The sequence below is a fragment of the Podarcis raffonei genome, chromosome 16, assembly GCF_027172205.1.
Source record: "Podarcis raffonei isolate rPodRaf1 chromosome 16, rPodRaf1.pri, whole genome shotgun sequence".
NCBI classification, from domain to species: domain Eukaryota; kingdom Metazoa; phylum Chordata; class Lepidosauria; order Squamata; family Lacertidae; genus Podarcis; species Podarcis raffonei.
This window is the reverse complement of record NC_070617.1, coordinates 33432967-33451912: the sequence shown is the minus strand read 5'-3', so window position 1 is coordinate 33451912 and position 18946 is coordinate 33432967. Positions and strand designations below refer to the sequence as shown.

The 18946-nt window shown below is 43.4% G+C and overlaps 1 protein-coding gene across 1 annotated transcript in view; it reads right to left on the bottom strand.

Annotated features, from left to right (window-relative positions):
• GALNT9 (polypeptide N-acetylgalactosaminyltransferase 9) overlaps nucleotides 1–18946 on the bottom strand; it is a 189101-nt gene that overhangs the window by 111758 nt on the left and 58397 nt on the right. Inside the window, exon 3 of the mRNA XM_053368595.1 lies at nucleotides 1347–1513. Within this exon, the coding sequence (XP_053224570.1) occupies nucleotides 1347–1513 (167 nt within the window). The remainder of the gene's footprint in view (nucleotides 1–1346; nucleotides 1514–18946) is intronic.

Below are 18946 nucleotides of genomic sequence, written 5' to 3'. Positions count from 1 at the left end.
ACTAAACAACAACAAACATTTCTGAAGACCTGAATGAGGACAATTCAATCATGCCAAATTACTCAGTACTTAGCCCCTTCTCTCTGCCCCACCATTTAAAAATTACTTCTAAAACAGAGGGTAGTATTCAATGATTGTGCTACCTGGAGTAGACACATTGAAATTAATGGGCTTGATTCACTTAAGTTCATTAATTTCAGTGGGTCTATTCTGAATAGGATTTAGTTGGATAGTGTAACATATTGGGGTTACTCTATTTTATTGTGCATTTGCTATGTTAGGTAGCCCAAAATGAAATGGATTGGGGTATTTGAATATTATTATTATTATTAGTAGTAGTATTACTATTCCAGATCCTGAGAAATAATGAGTTTCTGTGCATTAAATTGTAATATGTTGGTCACACTGACCAAAGCTTAAGAAAGATTCATTTGGGAAGAGCCATAACTCAGTGGTAGGACATCTGACTTCAAATACAGAAGGTCGCATGTTCAATTCCCAGCATTTCCAGGTAGGGCTGGAAAAGACCCCTGCTGGAAACTGGTTAGTATAGTCGTTACTGAACTAGATAGACCAGTGGTCTGACTCAGTGCAAGACCATTTCCTATGTTTCTAAGCTTAAAGTGCACCCCACAGTAAATATACATATTGCACCCCAAGATTGGATCACAAGTTCTCCTTCAACGGAAACAATACCCCTATATCGTCATTCTTTTTGGTGTCCATACCTGCTGCCTCCATTGAAGCAGAATAAGCACAAGTTTAGCACTAATTTTCATGTTATTTGCAATTGGATACTCCCCCCCCCCGGAAGCAAATGACACAGAAATCAACACTAAACTTCTGCTACATTTCTCTTTTATGTCATGTGAAAGCACAAATATAATTAGGAACTTGACAGTTAGGGCAACGTTGGGGAGAACAGGATCAGTTGTGGTGCAAATGCAGTGCAGAACCCATATGTTTGCAGGCAAAGGGCCACAGCTCTGTGGCACATGGGAAGCTGCCATTGGTTCATCTAGTCCAGTGTTGTTTACACGGTCTGGCAGCAGTTCTCAAGGGTTTCAGACAAGAGTTTTAGTCTTGCCTGAAGATACCAGAATTTGAATCCGGGACCTTTTGTATACACTCTGCCACTAAGCTGTGGCATTGCACAGCATACAATTAGCACATTATTTCCCCATAGTGGGAAAACAAGCTGCTCATAAGTATATATGAATCATTTTTCCTCAACAGCTTTTCCCCCATTATGGACAATCCAAACATGCATTACATTAGTAAGAAACAGAAAACAAACACAAACAAACAAACAAACAAACAAACAAACAGGTGTTTTGAATATTCACCATTGTCACTGTTGTCATCCACCAAGATAATCTCCTTGAGCAAGTGGGATGGGGTGTGATTCACAACACTGTGTACTGAGCGCAAGATGACAGACAGAGCCTCATTTACAAAAATAAAGACCACCGAGATCTGGGGCAGGTCATCGGGATAGGACATCTGTTTGCACCTGGAGAGAATAAAAACAAAGACTAAGATATACCGAGCATTTAAAAAACAACAACAAAAACCACACCTTAGCTTTCATTAAGCTTTTCTCCATTTAAATGCAGGGACCCAATTTTATGTATTTATAAAAACATTTGCATACCGTTATGTCATAAAAACAATATCAAAGTGGTTTACTCCATGGGTTGGCAAACTAAGGCCCGCAGGCCAGATCAGGCCCCATTGCCTTCTGGATCCGGCCCATGGACGGTCCGGGAATCACCACGTGGATCACCAGTGTGTGCATTCTTCCCCTCTCTGTCCCTCTCCCTCACACAGCAGTGGTGGCGCCTCCTCCCTTCCTCCTCCTGTCTTCTTCCCACCCTGCCTAGAGAAGGAAGGGGGCTGGGCTTTGTTGGTGCCAGCAGCAGCGCTCGAGCGGCCACCATTTTAAGCAGCCCCTCTCTAGAGCCCTTTCACACGCCGCTCATCATCACTCCGCCGCTGCCGCCAGCCCCTCCTGCTCGCAAGACACAGGTAAGCAGCCACAGGGGCTCGTGGTGCTTTTGTATCATTTTTTCTTCTTCTTCAAAATATAGTCTGGCCCCCCACAAGGTCTGAGGGACAGTGGACCGGCCCCCTGCTGAAAAAGTTTGCTGACCCCTGGTTTACACCAACGGAATATAAAAATGTACAATAAAAACAATTACAGAAAGTTAAGAGCAGACATCTATTAACCACTGTGGAAGGGTGCATTCTTAATTGTCTGCATGGCCCTGGCAGAATAGAGAAGTATTCAGCAGGCATTTAAACTGTATGGGGAGCAACCTAACTAGAAAAGCTAAGCAGCAAACTGAAATTAGCACAGAGACAAACGGAAGAGGATGTCTTCACCCTGGTGTGGCTCCCCTTTATTCCATATGCATTCCAACAAGACAATGACCTAAACCCCCAACATATATACGAATTGACCCAACAACCACCCCCAAGCAAAACTCACTGCAATCAACTGAACGCAACCAACCATGCTCTGGGCTCTCCATCCTCTCGCACCACCAACATTAATGAATAAATTAATAAAGAAAGAAAGAACCTCTCCAAATGATGCTGACACAGAAACTCTGCACATACACTATGCCAAATAATGAAAAAACATTATCTCCCCCTTCTCTCTCCCTACAGTGTCTCACACTGAATGTAACTGACCTATAGAAAGGACTCTGTGAATTGAAAATAGAGACATTATATGTACCTTTGCTATGCATGAAAATATTTCAATCAAAACATTTTTTAAAAAAAAAGTTGGCAAAGAAGGCACCTGCTGAATGTCTATTGCCAGAGTATTGCATAGGACTGAGATGATGATACTATAGACACAGTTTCTTCTTGTCATTAAGAGCCTCACCAAGTTGGAGAACAACTAGCAATGCTTCTGCAGATTATCTTGGTGATCAATCTGAGATTTAAGGGTTTAAGGAGCCCCTGAGGGACCCTGGACATAAGTTGTTCAGGGCTTTGTAATTTTTTGGAAATGGTTCACTCATATGCATTGGTCACTTATCTCCCCTCCATCTTGTGTGTATAGGATCACCCAGGGATGCTTCTTTTTCTGGGTGATGGGAGACTAGTCTGTGGCCTCCAAGGTATTAGGGACATGGGTGGCGCTGTGGTCTAAACCACTGAGCCTCTTGGGCTTGCCGATCAGAAGGTCGGCGGTTCAAATCCCCACAACGGGGTGAGGTCCCATTGCTCTGTCCCAGCTCCTGTCAACCTAGCCGTGCACGCCAGTGCAAGTAGATAAATAGATACCTCTGTGGCGGGAAGGTAAAAGGCATTTCTGTGTGCTCTGGTTTCCGTCACGGTGTTTCATTGCACCAGAAGTGGTTTAGTCATGCTAGTCACATGACCGAGAAAGCTGTCTATGGACAAACACCGGCTCCCTCGGCCTGAAGCGAGATGAGCGCTGTAACCCCATTGTCACCTTTGACTAGACTTAACTGTCCAGGCATCCTTTACCTTTAACTTTACTCCAAGGTGTTACTCAACAATGAAAAACTGAAATATCATCTCACTCCTTATGCACCCAATTGACCACTGCGCTCTGCAGGCAAGGACCTCCTACATCTTATAAAGAAATCAGTTCCTCACAATACAGAAATTGGGTCATTACTGTGGTGGAATTCCCTCCCATTAAATATTAGGCAGGTGCCATCTCACTTGTCTTTTTGGTGCCTAATTTAGAGACTTTTCCCGTTCAACAAATGGAGTTCTCTCTCAGTTTGCATCTGTATTTGAATTGTTTAAAATATTTTTTAATAGTTTTAATTTAATTTAATTGGCTGCCTCCTTTGAGAGGTAGAGTGAGATATAGATTTAATTATTTCATTAATTAATAAGTCCCATAAGTTCCAGCCAGCATGGGCAATAGCCAGGGATGATGGGAGCTATAGTATGAAACTACCTGGAGAGCAACAGGTTAGGCCCCCAATCCTATTTGAACCAGGATATACATTTTTCCCCAGCCACTACAATTGTGATAATGGCTGAGTATTACTCTGGGCACTGTCTAAACATTTTTGGATATTCAAACCATGCAGGAACCTGAGAATTAACCCCAGCTGCCGCAGGTATCAACCCACAGTTCAGTCTTCTGCAGAGCACCTTGCAATGAAAGTGAAATGCCAACTCTCTCCTTTGCATAGAAATTAATGTTAAAAATAACCAACGTGCTCTCACAGGCAGATCCAGGGTCCAATTACCATAGCAATTACGGGGCCTGTTCTCTAAAATACAGCTAATGATACCACAGGAAATGACTTTCCTTGCTCTTGTCAAACTCGATGACCTCCTGGCTCATCACTTCAACGTAATGATCATACTTTTTTTAACCGTTAGCCATTTATCTCTTGGCATGGGGGTCACAGGACGTGCCTGGCTACCAGATAACCCCTGGTGATACGTGATGGAGAAGGTAAAAGTGCTGGAGCAATTCATTTTCTGGCCCAGTCTGAGCTGTACTGTATCAAAAGGTTGGTGGAACCTATTACCCATCCCAATGTCCTTGTGACAATTTAAAGTCCTGTGGGCAACCTACCTCTCAGTGGGGCAGCACATTAGGGCAAATGGGGCAGTGCCCCATCAACCTCAGTCTGCCCTCAGCCAGCCCCCACTTGCCTGCCTTCTTACTTACAACTCGACCGGGGAGTGTGCATATGTCAGCTTCCTCCTCTGTAGAACTCAGCAGGGTGAAGGATGGGCAGAAGAAGAAGAAGAGTTTGGAATTGATATCCCACTTTATCACTACCCTAAGGAGTCTCAAAGCGGCTAACGTTCTCCTTTCCCTTCCTCCCCCACAACAAACACTCTGTGAGGTGAGTGAGGCTGAGAGACTTCAAAGAAGTGTGGCTAGCCCAAGGTCACCCAGCAGCTGCATGTGGAGGAGTGGGGACGCGAACCCAGTTCACCAGATTACGAGTCCACCACTCTTAACCACTACACCACACTGGCTCTCTAGAAGTTGTTGGCTCCACCTATCATTGACTCTGGACCCACCTACTGTTGGCGTCCCCACCTTCCACCCTACCAGTCCCAATGGGCTACTGCTGGCTATGTACTGGCTAAGGTCCACTGCGCATTATTAGCCTGCTAAAACATCTTCCAGTGCTTTATAAAAAATAAACCTTGATGAGAGTGGGAGTGAGGGCAGAATTAGGAATTGTTCCTAAACACTATTCACTGTGTGTTTGATTTGATTTGTGAGTCACCTACTGCAATCATACCTCTCAGCAACTTACAGTTTAAAATAATGAGCAATACACATACACACCGTAGCCCAAAAGTAGGTGTGCTGCTTTAGAATCCACTTTGTTTGTTCTTGACTCAAATTCTGATCATTCAAAATATCAGAAACGAAAAACAATCATGTATGTATCTATGTACAGTGGTACCTCCGGTTAAGAACTTAATTCGTTCTGGAGGTCCGTTCTTAACCTGAAACTGTTCTTAACCTGAGGTACCACTTTAGCTAATGGGGTCTTCCACTGCCGCCATGCGATTTCTGTTCTCATCCTGAAGCAAAGTTCTTAACCTGAGGTACCACTGTATGTATGTATGGAAAGTATATCTACTTTTGGGCCATCCTGTATAAGAGCTGCATTCAAACAAGGTTTATTCAGAGTAAAGACCCTAAAATTAATGGGCCTAAGTTAGTTCCCTGTCAATTTCAATGATTATACTCCGAGTACAACGAAGGTTGAATGTAATCCATTATATAATAAAAAATACATATCAACAAAGAAGAAGAAGAGAAGGAGCAGGAGGAGGAGCCATCTGGATCAGGCCAATGGCCCTTACAGTTTAGCATCCTGTTCTCACAGTGACCAACAAGATGCGTTTGGGAAGCCCACAGTCAGGATTCGAGCACAGGAGCACTCTCCCCTTTTACTGGATTCCAGCAATTGATACCCAGCAACTGATATTCAGTATTGCCTAAGATCCAGGACAAAAGCGCCGCCTTTCGGAAATTTCCCCCGAACGTCAATTCTGCCTTTGAAATCCTAAACATATGGCAGCTGTAGAGTAAACATGCCTAGGATTGCACTGTTTAACTTTAGCACTGTTCAGATACTGAAATGTTCAACCTGTTGAAGGGTCGTGTGTACTAACCTCACCCCAATATATTCTTGCAACCATCTTTGGCCTTCCCGCATTCAGCAGGAAGATTGGGTCAGGGGATTCTAATGGAGAAGGGCCATGGCTCAGTGGTAGAGCATCTTGCTTTGTGTGCAGAAGGTCCCAGGTTCGCTCCCTGGCATCTCCAGTTAGGATGGGGAGAGAACTCTGTCTGAAATTCTGGAGAGCTGAAGTCAGTCAGTGTGGACAATGCTGAGCTAAGTGGAACAACAGTCTGATTCTATATAAGGCAGTTTCCTCTGCATATTTAGTTGAAGCTTCCTGAGTCTTGGGAACCCTGAATGATCAGGATTTTGCTGCATAGTTTTCAAGGGACCTGTCAGGAGTAAGCATGGATCAATGGTACCAAATAGTATGGGAAACAGCCCTACTAGAAAAATTAACCAATAAACTGAAACTGACACAGGGACAAACAGAAGAAGACGCCTTCACCCCGGTATGGCTCCCCTTTATCACATACACAGCCCAACAGGACAATGACAATAATCCGCCAACAGCATACAAATCAATATGGTTAACCTGATCCAAAACACCCACCCACCCCACTCACACACGAAAACAAAGGTCACCACAGTCAACCACAAATGAACAACCACACCCTAGGCCAACCCCAACCTCTCTCACCACCAAAGGAACACAAGTGAACAGCACAAGCAACGCTGACACCAAACCCTACATACATTAAGCATAACAGAAACATCGCCACCCACCCCCACCCATCTTCCCTCCCTCCACCCCTTCTTTTTCCCCCCTCCCCCTAATGTCTCAACAAATGAAAAGGATTTGTAAAAATGTTACATGGAAAAAATATGAGAGACATTACACTTACTTCTGTAAAACAAGAAAATCTTTAATAAGTTATTTTTTTAAAAAACAACAACTCCGCTGCCTTTCCACTCACTCCCCCATACTTATTGCACTGCCTGTATCTGTGATCCTGGCTACTACAGGGGGTGATGTTTCAGAACAGGGATAAGGAATGTCTGGTCCAGGGAGCAAATTTAGCCTTTAAGTGCCTGCTATTTTCACTAATATATGCATTTTTGTGCATATTTTAGCCTACCATAATGTATTTTTGTACACATTACTTTGCTGGAGAGCTGCACCGCAGAATTCAGAAACGTGTGAATTTTGAAGGCAGACTGTGTTTTGGTTTTTGTACAGTTTGCGGAAGTGCACATTAGGGCAGTTCTCATTGAAATGCAAAGTGAATCAAATTTGTCCCCCATCTCTGGTGAGGGCAAGATTCAAATCCTTGGTCTCTGATCCTACCCCCTACCCCCCACCCCAGACAAAAAGGCACTTGCTGACTGCAGAATTGACAAGTTCTTTGGCTGCTGGATCTTGCAGGCAACCCTTCTGTTCTCCATTTGTTTCCTAATAAACCTAATTAGAATTTGGTTCTTGCTTCTGGGGAAAATGCTAATGACTATATTATGTGGCCTTTCCCCCTACCAAGTAATGAACCCTTTTCCTCCCCGATCCTACTGGGGGGCACACACTAAAGAAGCAAAATAACAAACTGGCATGATGAAGCACTAATGAGGCAAGAGAAGTGCACTGGGTTGATGTGAAGAGGAAGGAAGGGAACACATCTCCTTGGAAGCGAGCAATGGTTAAGGAAAAGTAAGGACACAAAGGCTGCCTACAAGCTCCTGGATGAACTTTCAGTGTACCTGCTGTGCTAGAGCAAGAAGCATTTGGAAAAAATGTTCCATCCATGCAGTAAGTTAAGAGAGAGAAGGAGAAGGAGAAGAAGAAGAAACAAGTTCTCATGGGAAATGGACCGAGCGTCTGGTAAAATGGACAAGATGGGCCATTGGCCTGATTCAGCAGGCTCTCCTCATGTTCTTTTGTTCTAAGCAGGGAGAACTACTAGCCAGGATGGGCCTCTTCTGTTGGAGGCAGTATGACCCTGATACCGGTTGCTGGGAATAGACTCCCATCAGCCCCAGCCAACATGGCCAATGGTCAGGAATGATGGGAGCTGTAGCCCAGCAACATCTAGAGGACCACAGGTTCCCCATCCCTGCCCTACAGCTGTGTTGGTGCAGGAGCCTCAGAATTCAGTCCCATTGTGAAATGTGTAGTAGACACACACACACACACCAAACTCAGCTTAAAAATGGGGTGAGGCAGAAGAAACCCCAACATTAGGCCCAAGGCAATTCTCTTACCAACCCACATATCAAATAGAACAAATTTCAGCAGCTGCCCCAATCAGAATTAGGGGTGTGGGGTTCCGCCACTTTTGGTTTTATTTCAGTCTTAAATCAACTTCTCCACATTTTCACATTTTAAAAAAGCCCTCATGAAATTTCAACATTTACTGTGAATTTCTCTTAATATATATCTGTTTGCATGTGATTTGTAAGGCTTAACGTAATGCATTTGTATACTTTGTTTCTATGAATACATGCTTAATTCTGCACTTTACCACAGAATATGTACTTTTGTACACATTCCTTGGCTGAAGAATTGCCTTTCAAAATCCGGAGAAGTGCATGTTTTAAGGGGTGGGTGTATTTCAGTTTCTCTATGTGACAGAATGTGTGAATTAGGTCGGTTCACCTTTAAATGCAAACTAAATTTATCTCCCATATCCTCAGTCAGACTATGAACTGAGAACTTCTGGGAGATGCAATTCCTAGGTAATAAATTTAAAAACAAAATAAAAATGGGCCTTTGGCTCAGAATAGACCTGTTGCTGCCCCAGTTCACCACTGAGGGAAATGAAAGCCTTCTCAAGGCTCTACATTGGCTGATGGTGAATCGCCAGAGATCTGGTGATGAGGTGCCAACATTTGTTCCTTTAGTGTTTGGATCCCTGCACTGACAATACACTCGAGCCAATACACTCAAGTGTTGCTGCAGGAGTCTTCCGTAAATGGAACCTCAACTTCTTTTTTCACAGAAAAGCTGCATGTCTGACCAGAAATCACAAGCAACTTCCTTCATCTGCCTTGCTTTATCATGATACCCTTGCAAAGATCTCCATTGAGTGCACCAATAATCCACTGTATGGCTACATTCACACCCAGTCTTTAAAGCACTATGATACCACTTTAAACAACCATGGCTTCCCTCAAAGAATTATGGGAGCTGTAGTTTGTTAAGAGTTCTGAGAGTCCTCAGGAGACTCCTTTTCAACTCCTGGAGCTACAATTCTCACAGTTTCCTTTGAAGAGAGATTGATTGTTAAACCATTCTGAGAATTGTAGCTCCATGAGTGGAATGAGAGTTTTCTAGTGACTCTCAGCACCCTTAACCAAATTGCAATTCCCAGGATTCTTTGGGGAAAGCCATGATTGTATAAAGTGGAATCATAGCACTTTAAATGCATGGTATGAATATGGCTCTAGGCTCCTTTGACTCAAATTCCTCCTGTTTCCTATATGACACTCCTGTGAGGATCATATCATGTTGTTGCAATGGAGGCAGTTGTGGGAAGGGGGGAAGCCAATGGAATGGGCTAACTTAGCTCTACCTCTGATGCAGAGCCCATACAGTGGGCCTCGCTATCTCCCCTCTCCTTCTGCCGCATCGATTACTACATTACAGTATAATTGGCTTTTGTTTATTGGCTTGGTAATCTGCTCTAATACCTTAAGGTTGGTCTGGTAAGCAATATTATAAGGAACATGCATTGTGCCATATAGAATGGTGATGTTCTTAAACAAGGAACCTCTCCTCACTTTGGGTGATTTGAGTGCTAGAAAAAAATTCCATTAGGGATTTCATTAAGGCTCTCTTGTCAGGAGCTCATGCAGCAATGTGTTAGGGAGAGCAGGAGCCGGGGAGAGAATTCAATTATTTGCCACTCTTGACTTCCCCTAACTGGCTTCTACTCTGTAAAAGTAGCTTAAGAGCCCTTGACAAGCAGTTTCCGTTTTAATGGTCTCTTGCATATTTCACAGGGGACTATCTTCAATCTGTGATCAAATCTAGCGCTGCAGAATTGGGGCATCTGCCTAGCCCAGCCTTTCCCATACTGGTGCTCTCCCATACTGGTGAACCCACTCAGCCAGTGCCAGCTAGTTCCAGTCACTGGGTGCTCATTTGGAAAAGCAGGAGGACCAACAGTAGGTGGAGCCAGAGTCAGTAACAGGCAGTCACCCCCTGACTAGTTGTAAGTAACAAAGCAGGCAGTTGGGAACTAGTTGGGGGCAGACTGTGTGTATGTGTGCACATACACAGTGCTTTTTTCTAAAAAAAATGTTTAGGGGTACTCTCATTTTCCTACTCATATTGAAATACTGCCCCTCAATGAGGCCAAACTTAGATTTACAAAATGCTTGGGGGTATGTGTACCCCTCTGCCCCCCAGAAAAAAGCACTATCATCTATCTATCTATCTATCTATCTATCTATCTATCTATCTATCTATCTATATCTATCTATCTCTATCTATCTATCTATCTATCTATCTATCTATCTATCTCTATCTATCTATCATCTATCTATCTATCTATGTATCTATCATCTATCTATCATCCATCTATCTATCTATCATCTATCTACACACACACATGCACACACGCCCACACACACATTCCAAAATACAATCGGAGAAAAAAAGAGAAAAAGACAGAAAAACAACAAACAATAATACAGTACATTTCAATCATTTCATCAAATAATTTCTTGTGCTCAACTTCCATTCCAACCTTCCATAGTTTCCTCAAATTGTGTATTCTGCTTTTCCTAATCATTCTTACCTCCAAATTTTCCTCATTACAATTTTAAACTACTAAGCTTACTCCAAACCAGCTAGCGTTTTAACATTCTTACAAATTGGTGTTTTTTTTTAAAATAATCTACAAATAATTTCCAATCATCTTTAAATGTTGTCACTTCTTGTTCTCTCATTTTACTCATCAAACTTGCTAATTCTACATACACCATCAGTTTCATCTGCCACTCCTCCTTTGCAGGCACTGCATCCTCTCTCCATTTCTCGCAGACTGAGGTTTGCAAGGCAGTGCCCCATTGGGGCTGCTTAACCAGCCTCCACTAGCTCCAGCTAAATTTCCAGCTTTTGCAAGTGAGTTACTGGAGCTTTCAGGGGAGAACAAAAGCCTTACCTGTTGTCGACAGAACTAAACAAACAAGAAAGTGGACTGAGCAAAATTACCCCCTAGTCTTTGCTTGTTCAGCTGATGCTGTTACAGTGTGAAGAAATTAATATTTTAGGTGCCTTGATGTTCAGGAGTTATGTATAATTTACTCCTCAGGTTGCTCCCTCTTGCTAAGCTGAATAGTTCAAGGAAAGCTGAGGCCAAGTCTTACAGGAAAGGAATCCAATGCATAGCAAACCACCTAGTTGTACTGTAGATGTGCTTTTCAGACATTGTTGGTGTAGAATTTGTATCAGCATGGCCAACAGTAGTCCAAAACATATGTAGGGTAAAAGGTTAGGAAAAGCTGGACTCGTTTAGAACTCTTAGAACCCCTTTAAGCTGTGATTCCTGCATTGCTTGGACTAGATATTTCTTTTGTTCCCTTCCAACTCTACAATTCTATGAACACCTGTTTTGAAACAGCTGCATTGGCTTGCAGTTGGCTTCCAGGACCAACTTAAGGGATTCACTGTAGTGTTTGCTCAAACAACTGGTGCTGACGCGTGCTTCTCCATATTCCAGTAGCTCTGACCTCTAGCTCTTAGTGGACTGCAGAAAAGAATAATTGTGTGTCACCCTCCAGACCTATCTTGGAGGAGACACATGGATTGCAGGGTCTGGGTCAGTTCATATGGCGAGATGTGGTCCTTGAGGTATTGTGGTCCCGAGTTGTTTAGGGCTTTACAGGTCAAAACCAGCACTTTGAATTGGGCCCAGAAATTAATTGGCAGCCAGTGCAGTCGGACCAGAATCAGTGTAATATGCTCAAACAGTCTAACCCCGTGAGCAACCTGGCCGCCAAATTCTACAGCAGCTGAAGTTTCCGAACTGTTTTCACTACATCAATTAAATATACACTTTTTTAAAGGCAACGTGCTGCTGCCTGCCTGCTCCCACACTATGGTTCCCAAACAGAAATTCAAAACTATGTGTGAACCAATAGATAACTTTTGAAAGAAGCATTTCTTTTTTCTTTTCCTAATGCATAGAAGAAGCTTCAAATCAGTGACCCGGGTAGGATCTGAATGGCAAATGACAACTGGAAGGTATTTATTAAAACTGTGAGTTAGGGCTCCTATCTTTGAAGTAAAGCTAAGATTCAAAAAAGAGCACCTTCAAACCAGTTGTAGTAGTTAAAATTGCAGCATATTGGCGTTGTCTTAAGCTGGCCAGCAGAGAGATGCCTTGCTGAATGTAAACACACCACAGTCTTCTTTTAAATTTGGTATCAGCAATTGCTGGTTTCAAGTACCGCAGTGCTGAAACCTATCTTACAATTTCTCAAAAAAGGTGTATTCCTTGCTGAAATGGCTTCGATTCTTCTTCACACTCTCATGGACCTTTAGAACGTGTTCAGAATTTTAGTGGGTGAAGCAAAGCTTGCTTTCTGGTTGTGAGGTGGTTTTGGGTGGAGTGTGTACATTTCCATTTCTATTCAGCCAAGGTGTCTAACCTGTGGCATACCCTCCAACATTTATCTGATGAAAATAGGGATGTCTTAAGGAAAAGCAGGACATTCCAGGATCAAATCAGAAACCAGGACAGCTTCTGTAAATCCAGGAGTATCCCTGGAAAAAGGGACACTTGGAGGGCCTGACTGTAGCCTTCCAGATGTTGAGAATCCAACTTCCAGCAGCCTCAGCCAATGCTCAGAGATGGTGGGAGTTGTACTCCAACTGCATATGGAGGTCCAAGGGCTAGCCACCCCTGCATTCATCATTTCAACACCACTCTGACACCTCCCTGGCTATTTGCACTTCCTGATCTGGCAGCCCCATGGCTTAAGCTATCTACCGATGACTTCCCCCGAGCTCTATCCAAAGCCTGGGAAACAAGGGAGTCTGGCTTCCCAGTGCATGAGATCAGTGTGCTCACTCATCTTGTTTTTAAGGGACGTTCTTCCTCCTAGCTTTGTTGATTTGTTAAAAAGTAAAAATATTTTACATGCGGAGGCAGCAATGAACAGATTTCCACCATCCTGTACTTAAGGGAATACCCAGCTGAGGATATGGTGAGGTTTCATGGAAGGGCTTGAACCTATAAAGTCTGCAGAACACAGACCACCAGAGAGATGTTTTGTAGTATGAAATAAAGGTGACTGAAAAACACCTCTTAGCTACCCTGAAAGTAAGGCACAACCAGTGCTCTTGTGTGTGTGGTGGTGGTGGTATATTTTTGCTTCCCACGGCAGTCATTTTGTGCTGGCGTCCGCGACACTTTTATCAAGACATGAGTACTGGCACCTCATTTCTTTTGTTTACCAAAAAGAGCTGGGAACAACATGAGCCTTCACACCACTCATGAGAATGTCACCAAAATTTTGTCCGACTATCTTCTCATGCAAGTTCTTTTCTCACTAAGCAATGGAAAATGTAGGAGACAATTTGGACACAGTGCTGCTTTCAAGATGGAAAACCAAACCAAACCCACAACCCCAAGCAGTGTATCAAATGGGTCACCCTTACTTCCCCACCATGGCCTGACTGTTGCCATCTAAACTATGTATATGGATGCGTGGTACTCTGCTAGATTCACAGGGACATTGTGTTTTGTCTGTTCTTGATGGTAGACCTGACTGTAGTCTTTATAATGAGAATCTTCAGCAAGCAATCTTGCTGAGAGCCTCTAAGGGCTATAAAGTAGGGTGCAAACCATCCTGTGATCATCAGGAGAAAGGCAGTACACTGGTACCTCTGGTTACAGACGCTTCAGGTTACAGATGCTTCAGGTTACAGGCTCCGCTAACCCAGAAATAGTACCTCAGGTTAAGAACTTTGCTTCAGGATGAGAACAGAAATTGTGTGGCGACAGCAGGAGGCCCCATTAGCTAAAGTGGTTCCCTCAGGTTAAGAACAGTTTCAGGTTAAAAACGAACCTCCAGAACGAATTAAGTTCTTAACCCAAGGTACCACTATATAGAAATTTAATAAATAATAAGAAGAGCTAAATAAATATTAAGAGCCATTCCTATAGACATGGTCACAGTATACATAGATGAGTGCCGCAACCCCATAGTCGCCTTTGACTGGACTTAGCCGTCTTTTTACACCCCCACACAGCCCAAGAGCTGAGATAAAGCCAGATAGACTCTGACAGCTCCTGATTATTTCACAAATGCATTGACTACTACAGAGTCCATTTGGTTGTTAACAATCTCCTCTGAACACTTATCTCTAGCGACAATGCCTAGGTTTGCAATTATCTGGTTCAGTCTACAAATTTGTCCAACTCATAATGCTTCTCTGCATTGCAGACTGAGAAGGGATGGGTGGCTCAGTCTATTTCCAGTCAGTGTCAATTTCACATGTGATCAGTCTTAAGTCGACTGCATCTTGGTTTTTTTCCTCCTCCACCACCTCCTTTTAAAAAGAGATCGCATTCAAAATTGCATTCAAATTATACATGTTTTATATGCATTTTGTATGCATTGCACATGTATCACCCCCCCAAAAAAACATACATTTTTGTAGGCTTTCCAATGCATTTATCAGGCCAGATGGCCCAAACCAGATGCTTTATCAGGGTATGGAAGCATTTTATTGTCTGAGCCTCCTTCTCAATCAGCCAGTCCTTGATGGTTGTGAACCTTCTGAGAAGAGACATTGCCCAGTGCTACAGTATTCGATTTGTATGCAGAAGGTCCCAGGTCCATCCACAGCTGCTGCATTCTGGATTAGTTGCAGTTTCCAAGTCACCTTCAAAGGTAGCCCCATGCAGAGTGCATTGCAGTAGTCCAAGTGGGAGATAACCAGAGCATGTACCACTCTGGCAAGATGGTGTGCAGGCAGGTAGGGTCTCAGCTGGTGTACCAGACGGTGCTGGTAGACAGTTGCCCTGGACACACACCAGCACTCCCTGAATTCAGGCAAGCACTCCCTGAATTTCCTCCTTTAATTGTTCCTTGTTTTAATTGGTATACTTATTGTATTGCATATTTTAATTATGTATGTTTTTGTAGTGCTTTGATAGGATCATTTTATTTCTGTTTTAAACATGGATGGTTTTTATAATTTTATAATTCAACAGTTGAGGGAGTTGGATATGTTTAGCCTGGAAAATAGGAGACTGGGAGGAGATATGATAGCCATCTTCAAACATCAAACCAATGGATTCAAGTTACAAGAAAGGAGATTCTGACTGAACATCGGGAAGAACTTATTGACAGTAAAAGCTGTTCAACCATGGAATGGTCTCCCTCAGAAGGCTGTGGACTCTCCTTCCTTGGGGGTTTTCAAGCAGAGGTTGGATGGTCATCTGCCCTGGAAGATTTAGCTAAGATTCCTGCATTGCTGGAAGTTGGACTAGATGACTCTCAGAGTTCCTTCCTACTCTACGATTCTATCTGTAAGCCATTTAGAAGACATTTTGGCATGTAAGCTATATATAAATTAATAAATGATAAATGATATATATTCCGATCCATCCCTAATTGTAAATATACCCATCTTACTCTGAATCAAGCTGATAGAATTTCACCCACTGCACGCTAAACAACTGACCAGTTAGGAGAGGGCGTCTTACATGTCCCCAGTGGCAACGAAGAGTCCTACCTGATCTCTTAAGTAGCTCCTTCATTGTTATTTTTTTATATAGCCAAGGACTCTTCTCAGTAGTTTGTGGGACAGGATCTCTAAGGGCACGCTTGCTTGCTACCTTGGCATAAATTAAAGCTAATTGAAGCTGCAGGGTACAATAGCAAATGCCTTCATGCATGCAGGCATTTTTAAGACTAATATAAAGAGCCATTTCCCAGCTGATAATTATAGCAGGCACTTAAAATAACATTTGCATTTTAAATTTCATCTCTGTTACCTGAGAAAATTAAAAAGCCATTCTCTGGCCATTAGTGTTGTCCAGTAATGCCCTTCATAACAAGGCAGACCAAGAATAGATTATGATGATGTATGAACTTCATCCAGCTTTCCCAAAAAATAGAAGATGTTCTGAAATACAGTCTCCCTTCAGTCAATTACAGCAAGGCCTGAGGTGAATTCTGATGACAGGGAGCTACGTGGTAGTCAGAAGTTTGCAGCACACTGCCTGTAGCATCTGGGGGGAGTCAGCTATCTGTAGACTCCAATTAGGTGGTTAAACCTGATGGCTACCTATGCCTCTGCAGGAGGAGCCAAAGTATGAATGGTTCAAAAGCTTATTTTGAATATTTCATTTGTAAGTTAAATAAAACTCCCCTGAATAAGGGTTAAATATGACAAATATTTCATACCCATCTTTATTCGCTACTCTTTTAATAACTGCATCTCCCTCCCTCCCTTGACGAGCTGAAGAATGCCATCAACTCAAGACAGGATGGAATCCCAACAGAAGTGCTGAAAGCTGGATTCAATTCCTCCCTCATGTCACACCTCCACAGCCTCCTCTTGCAGTGTTGGCAACAAGGATTAATGCCACAAGACATGTGTAACACCAGCATTGTGATCGTCTACAAGAACAAAGGTGACAGTCATGACCAAGGGTAGACAACCTAAGGCCCAGGGGCCGGATGCGGCCCAATCGCCTTCTCAGTCCGGCCTGTGGATGGTCTGGGAATCAGTGTGTTTTTACATGAGTAGAATGTGTCCTTTTATTTAAAATGCATCTCTGGGTTATTTGTGGAGCATAGGAATTTGCTCATTCCCCCCCCCCAAAAAAAAATAGTCCAGCCCACCACATGGTCTGAGGGATGGTGGACCGGCCCATGGCTGAAAAGGGTTGCTGTCCACTGGTCATGACTGGGACAACTACCATGGAATCTCCCTGCTGAGTACTGTGGGGAAAGCCTTTGCCTATGTAGTTCTCAACAGATTACAGTCACTCCCTGACAGGGTCTATCTCAACTCACAATGTGGCTTTAGAGCTCAGCCAATATGTTCTTCTCACTGTGTCAGCTGCAGGAGAAATGCCAAGAGCAGAGGTGCCCCTTGTACGCTGACCTGACAAAGGCCTTTGACCTCATCAGTCAAAACGGACTCTTCACTCTGCTCAATATGATAGGATGCCCTCCTAAGCTCCACAAAATGATCACGTCCTTCCATGAAAACATGTATGGCACCATCAAGTGTGCCCATCCTTGTACACCTTCCTTATAAAGAGCAGCATGAAGCAGGGCTATGTTCTTATCCCTACTCTCTTTGGTATATGTTTTGCTCTTGTGCTCTCATATGCCTTCAGCTCAACTGAAGATGGTGTGTACACCCATTCAAGGAGTGACAGAGGTCTGTTCAACCTGGCATGTCTCCACACCAAGACCAAAGTTTCGTTGGAGATGTTGCTTGCAGATGACACAGCCTTGACAGCACACACCTACAGAGTCTAATAAACCATTTTACTCAAGCCTACATGGAGTTCGGCCTGATGAAGAACAACATCCTGGGTCAGGACATTGTCAGCATACTACACATCTTCTCTTCTCCAGGCTAAACATACCCATGTCCCTCAACAGGCCTCATAAAACTTGGTTCCCAGACCCTTTATCTTATTGGTTGCCCTCCTCTGCACACATTCCAGTTTGTCTATATTGACAGTGTGTCTCTGGGATTGAACACAGATCTCCTAACCCTACCTAGAGATGCCAGAGAGTGAATCTAGGGCCTTCTCCATGCAAAGCAGATGCTCTACCAGTGAGTTCTGTCCCCTCCCCTCCTACCTGCAGGGCCCTTAACAGATAGTGGTACTAGTTGTACAGTCATACCTCATGTTACGTTTGCTTCATGTTACGTTTTTTCAGGTTGTGTCCCGCGGCGACCCGGAAGTACCGGAAAGGGTTACTTCCGGGTTTCGCTGCTCACACATGTGCAGTAGTGCTAAATCCCGCTTCGCGCATGCACACAACTGCCAAATCATGCCACGCACCTGCTCAGATACGGCGCTTCAAGTTGCGGGCTTTTCACGTTGCGAATGGGCCTCCGGAACGGATCCCGTTTGCAACCAGAGGTACCACTGTACTGCTTTAAGCTATAGGGTCCCAACAAAGGTCCATTCTGTCATCTATGCTATTCAACACAGCATAGGCTCTCTACTCGTTACATGCACAATTAATGTTTGGTTATCACAAATTCACAGAAAAATAGGTCTTTTTATTGCTATTAGCAATAATGTTTAAATGGAGCCTTCAGTTCAGTGGTGGTTGCAAGAGAGGCCTGTTGTCTTCTGCCCTGCTTGTGAGCTTACTGGAGGCATCCGACTGGTCACACTGGAAAGCAGGGTACTAGGCTACATAGCTAGATTGATCTGATCCAGCAGGGCATTTCTTATGTTACCCATGAAGTCCCTTTTGTAGCAATAGCACTAACAGTAGTAAAAGCAGCAGCAACAACTTATATCAAAACTGAAGGTGACATAAAATAACAGCCAAAGAGAGAAAGGCAGCTAGCTGACTTGTGGCAGGTGGAACCAAATCCTGTGACGATTAAAGGAAACAGCTTGAAGGTGAGGATGGGCTAAGGAATTTAGCCTAATAGGGATGTACTTATCGAAAAATTACAGAGGGGATGGAAATGGAATTCATAGCCAGCCACATCCTATTACCTCGATCATCCTTTGATGTGGCACAGTGGAGCATAACAATAACATGACAGTTTCAAAATTTACAGGAGAGCCTTTTCTCTTTCTGGAACTGATAGGGGACAACAGTCAGAAATGTTCATG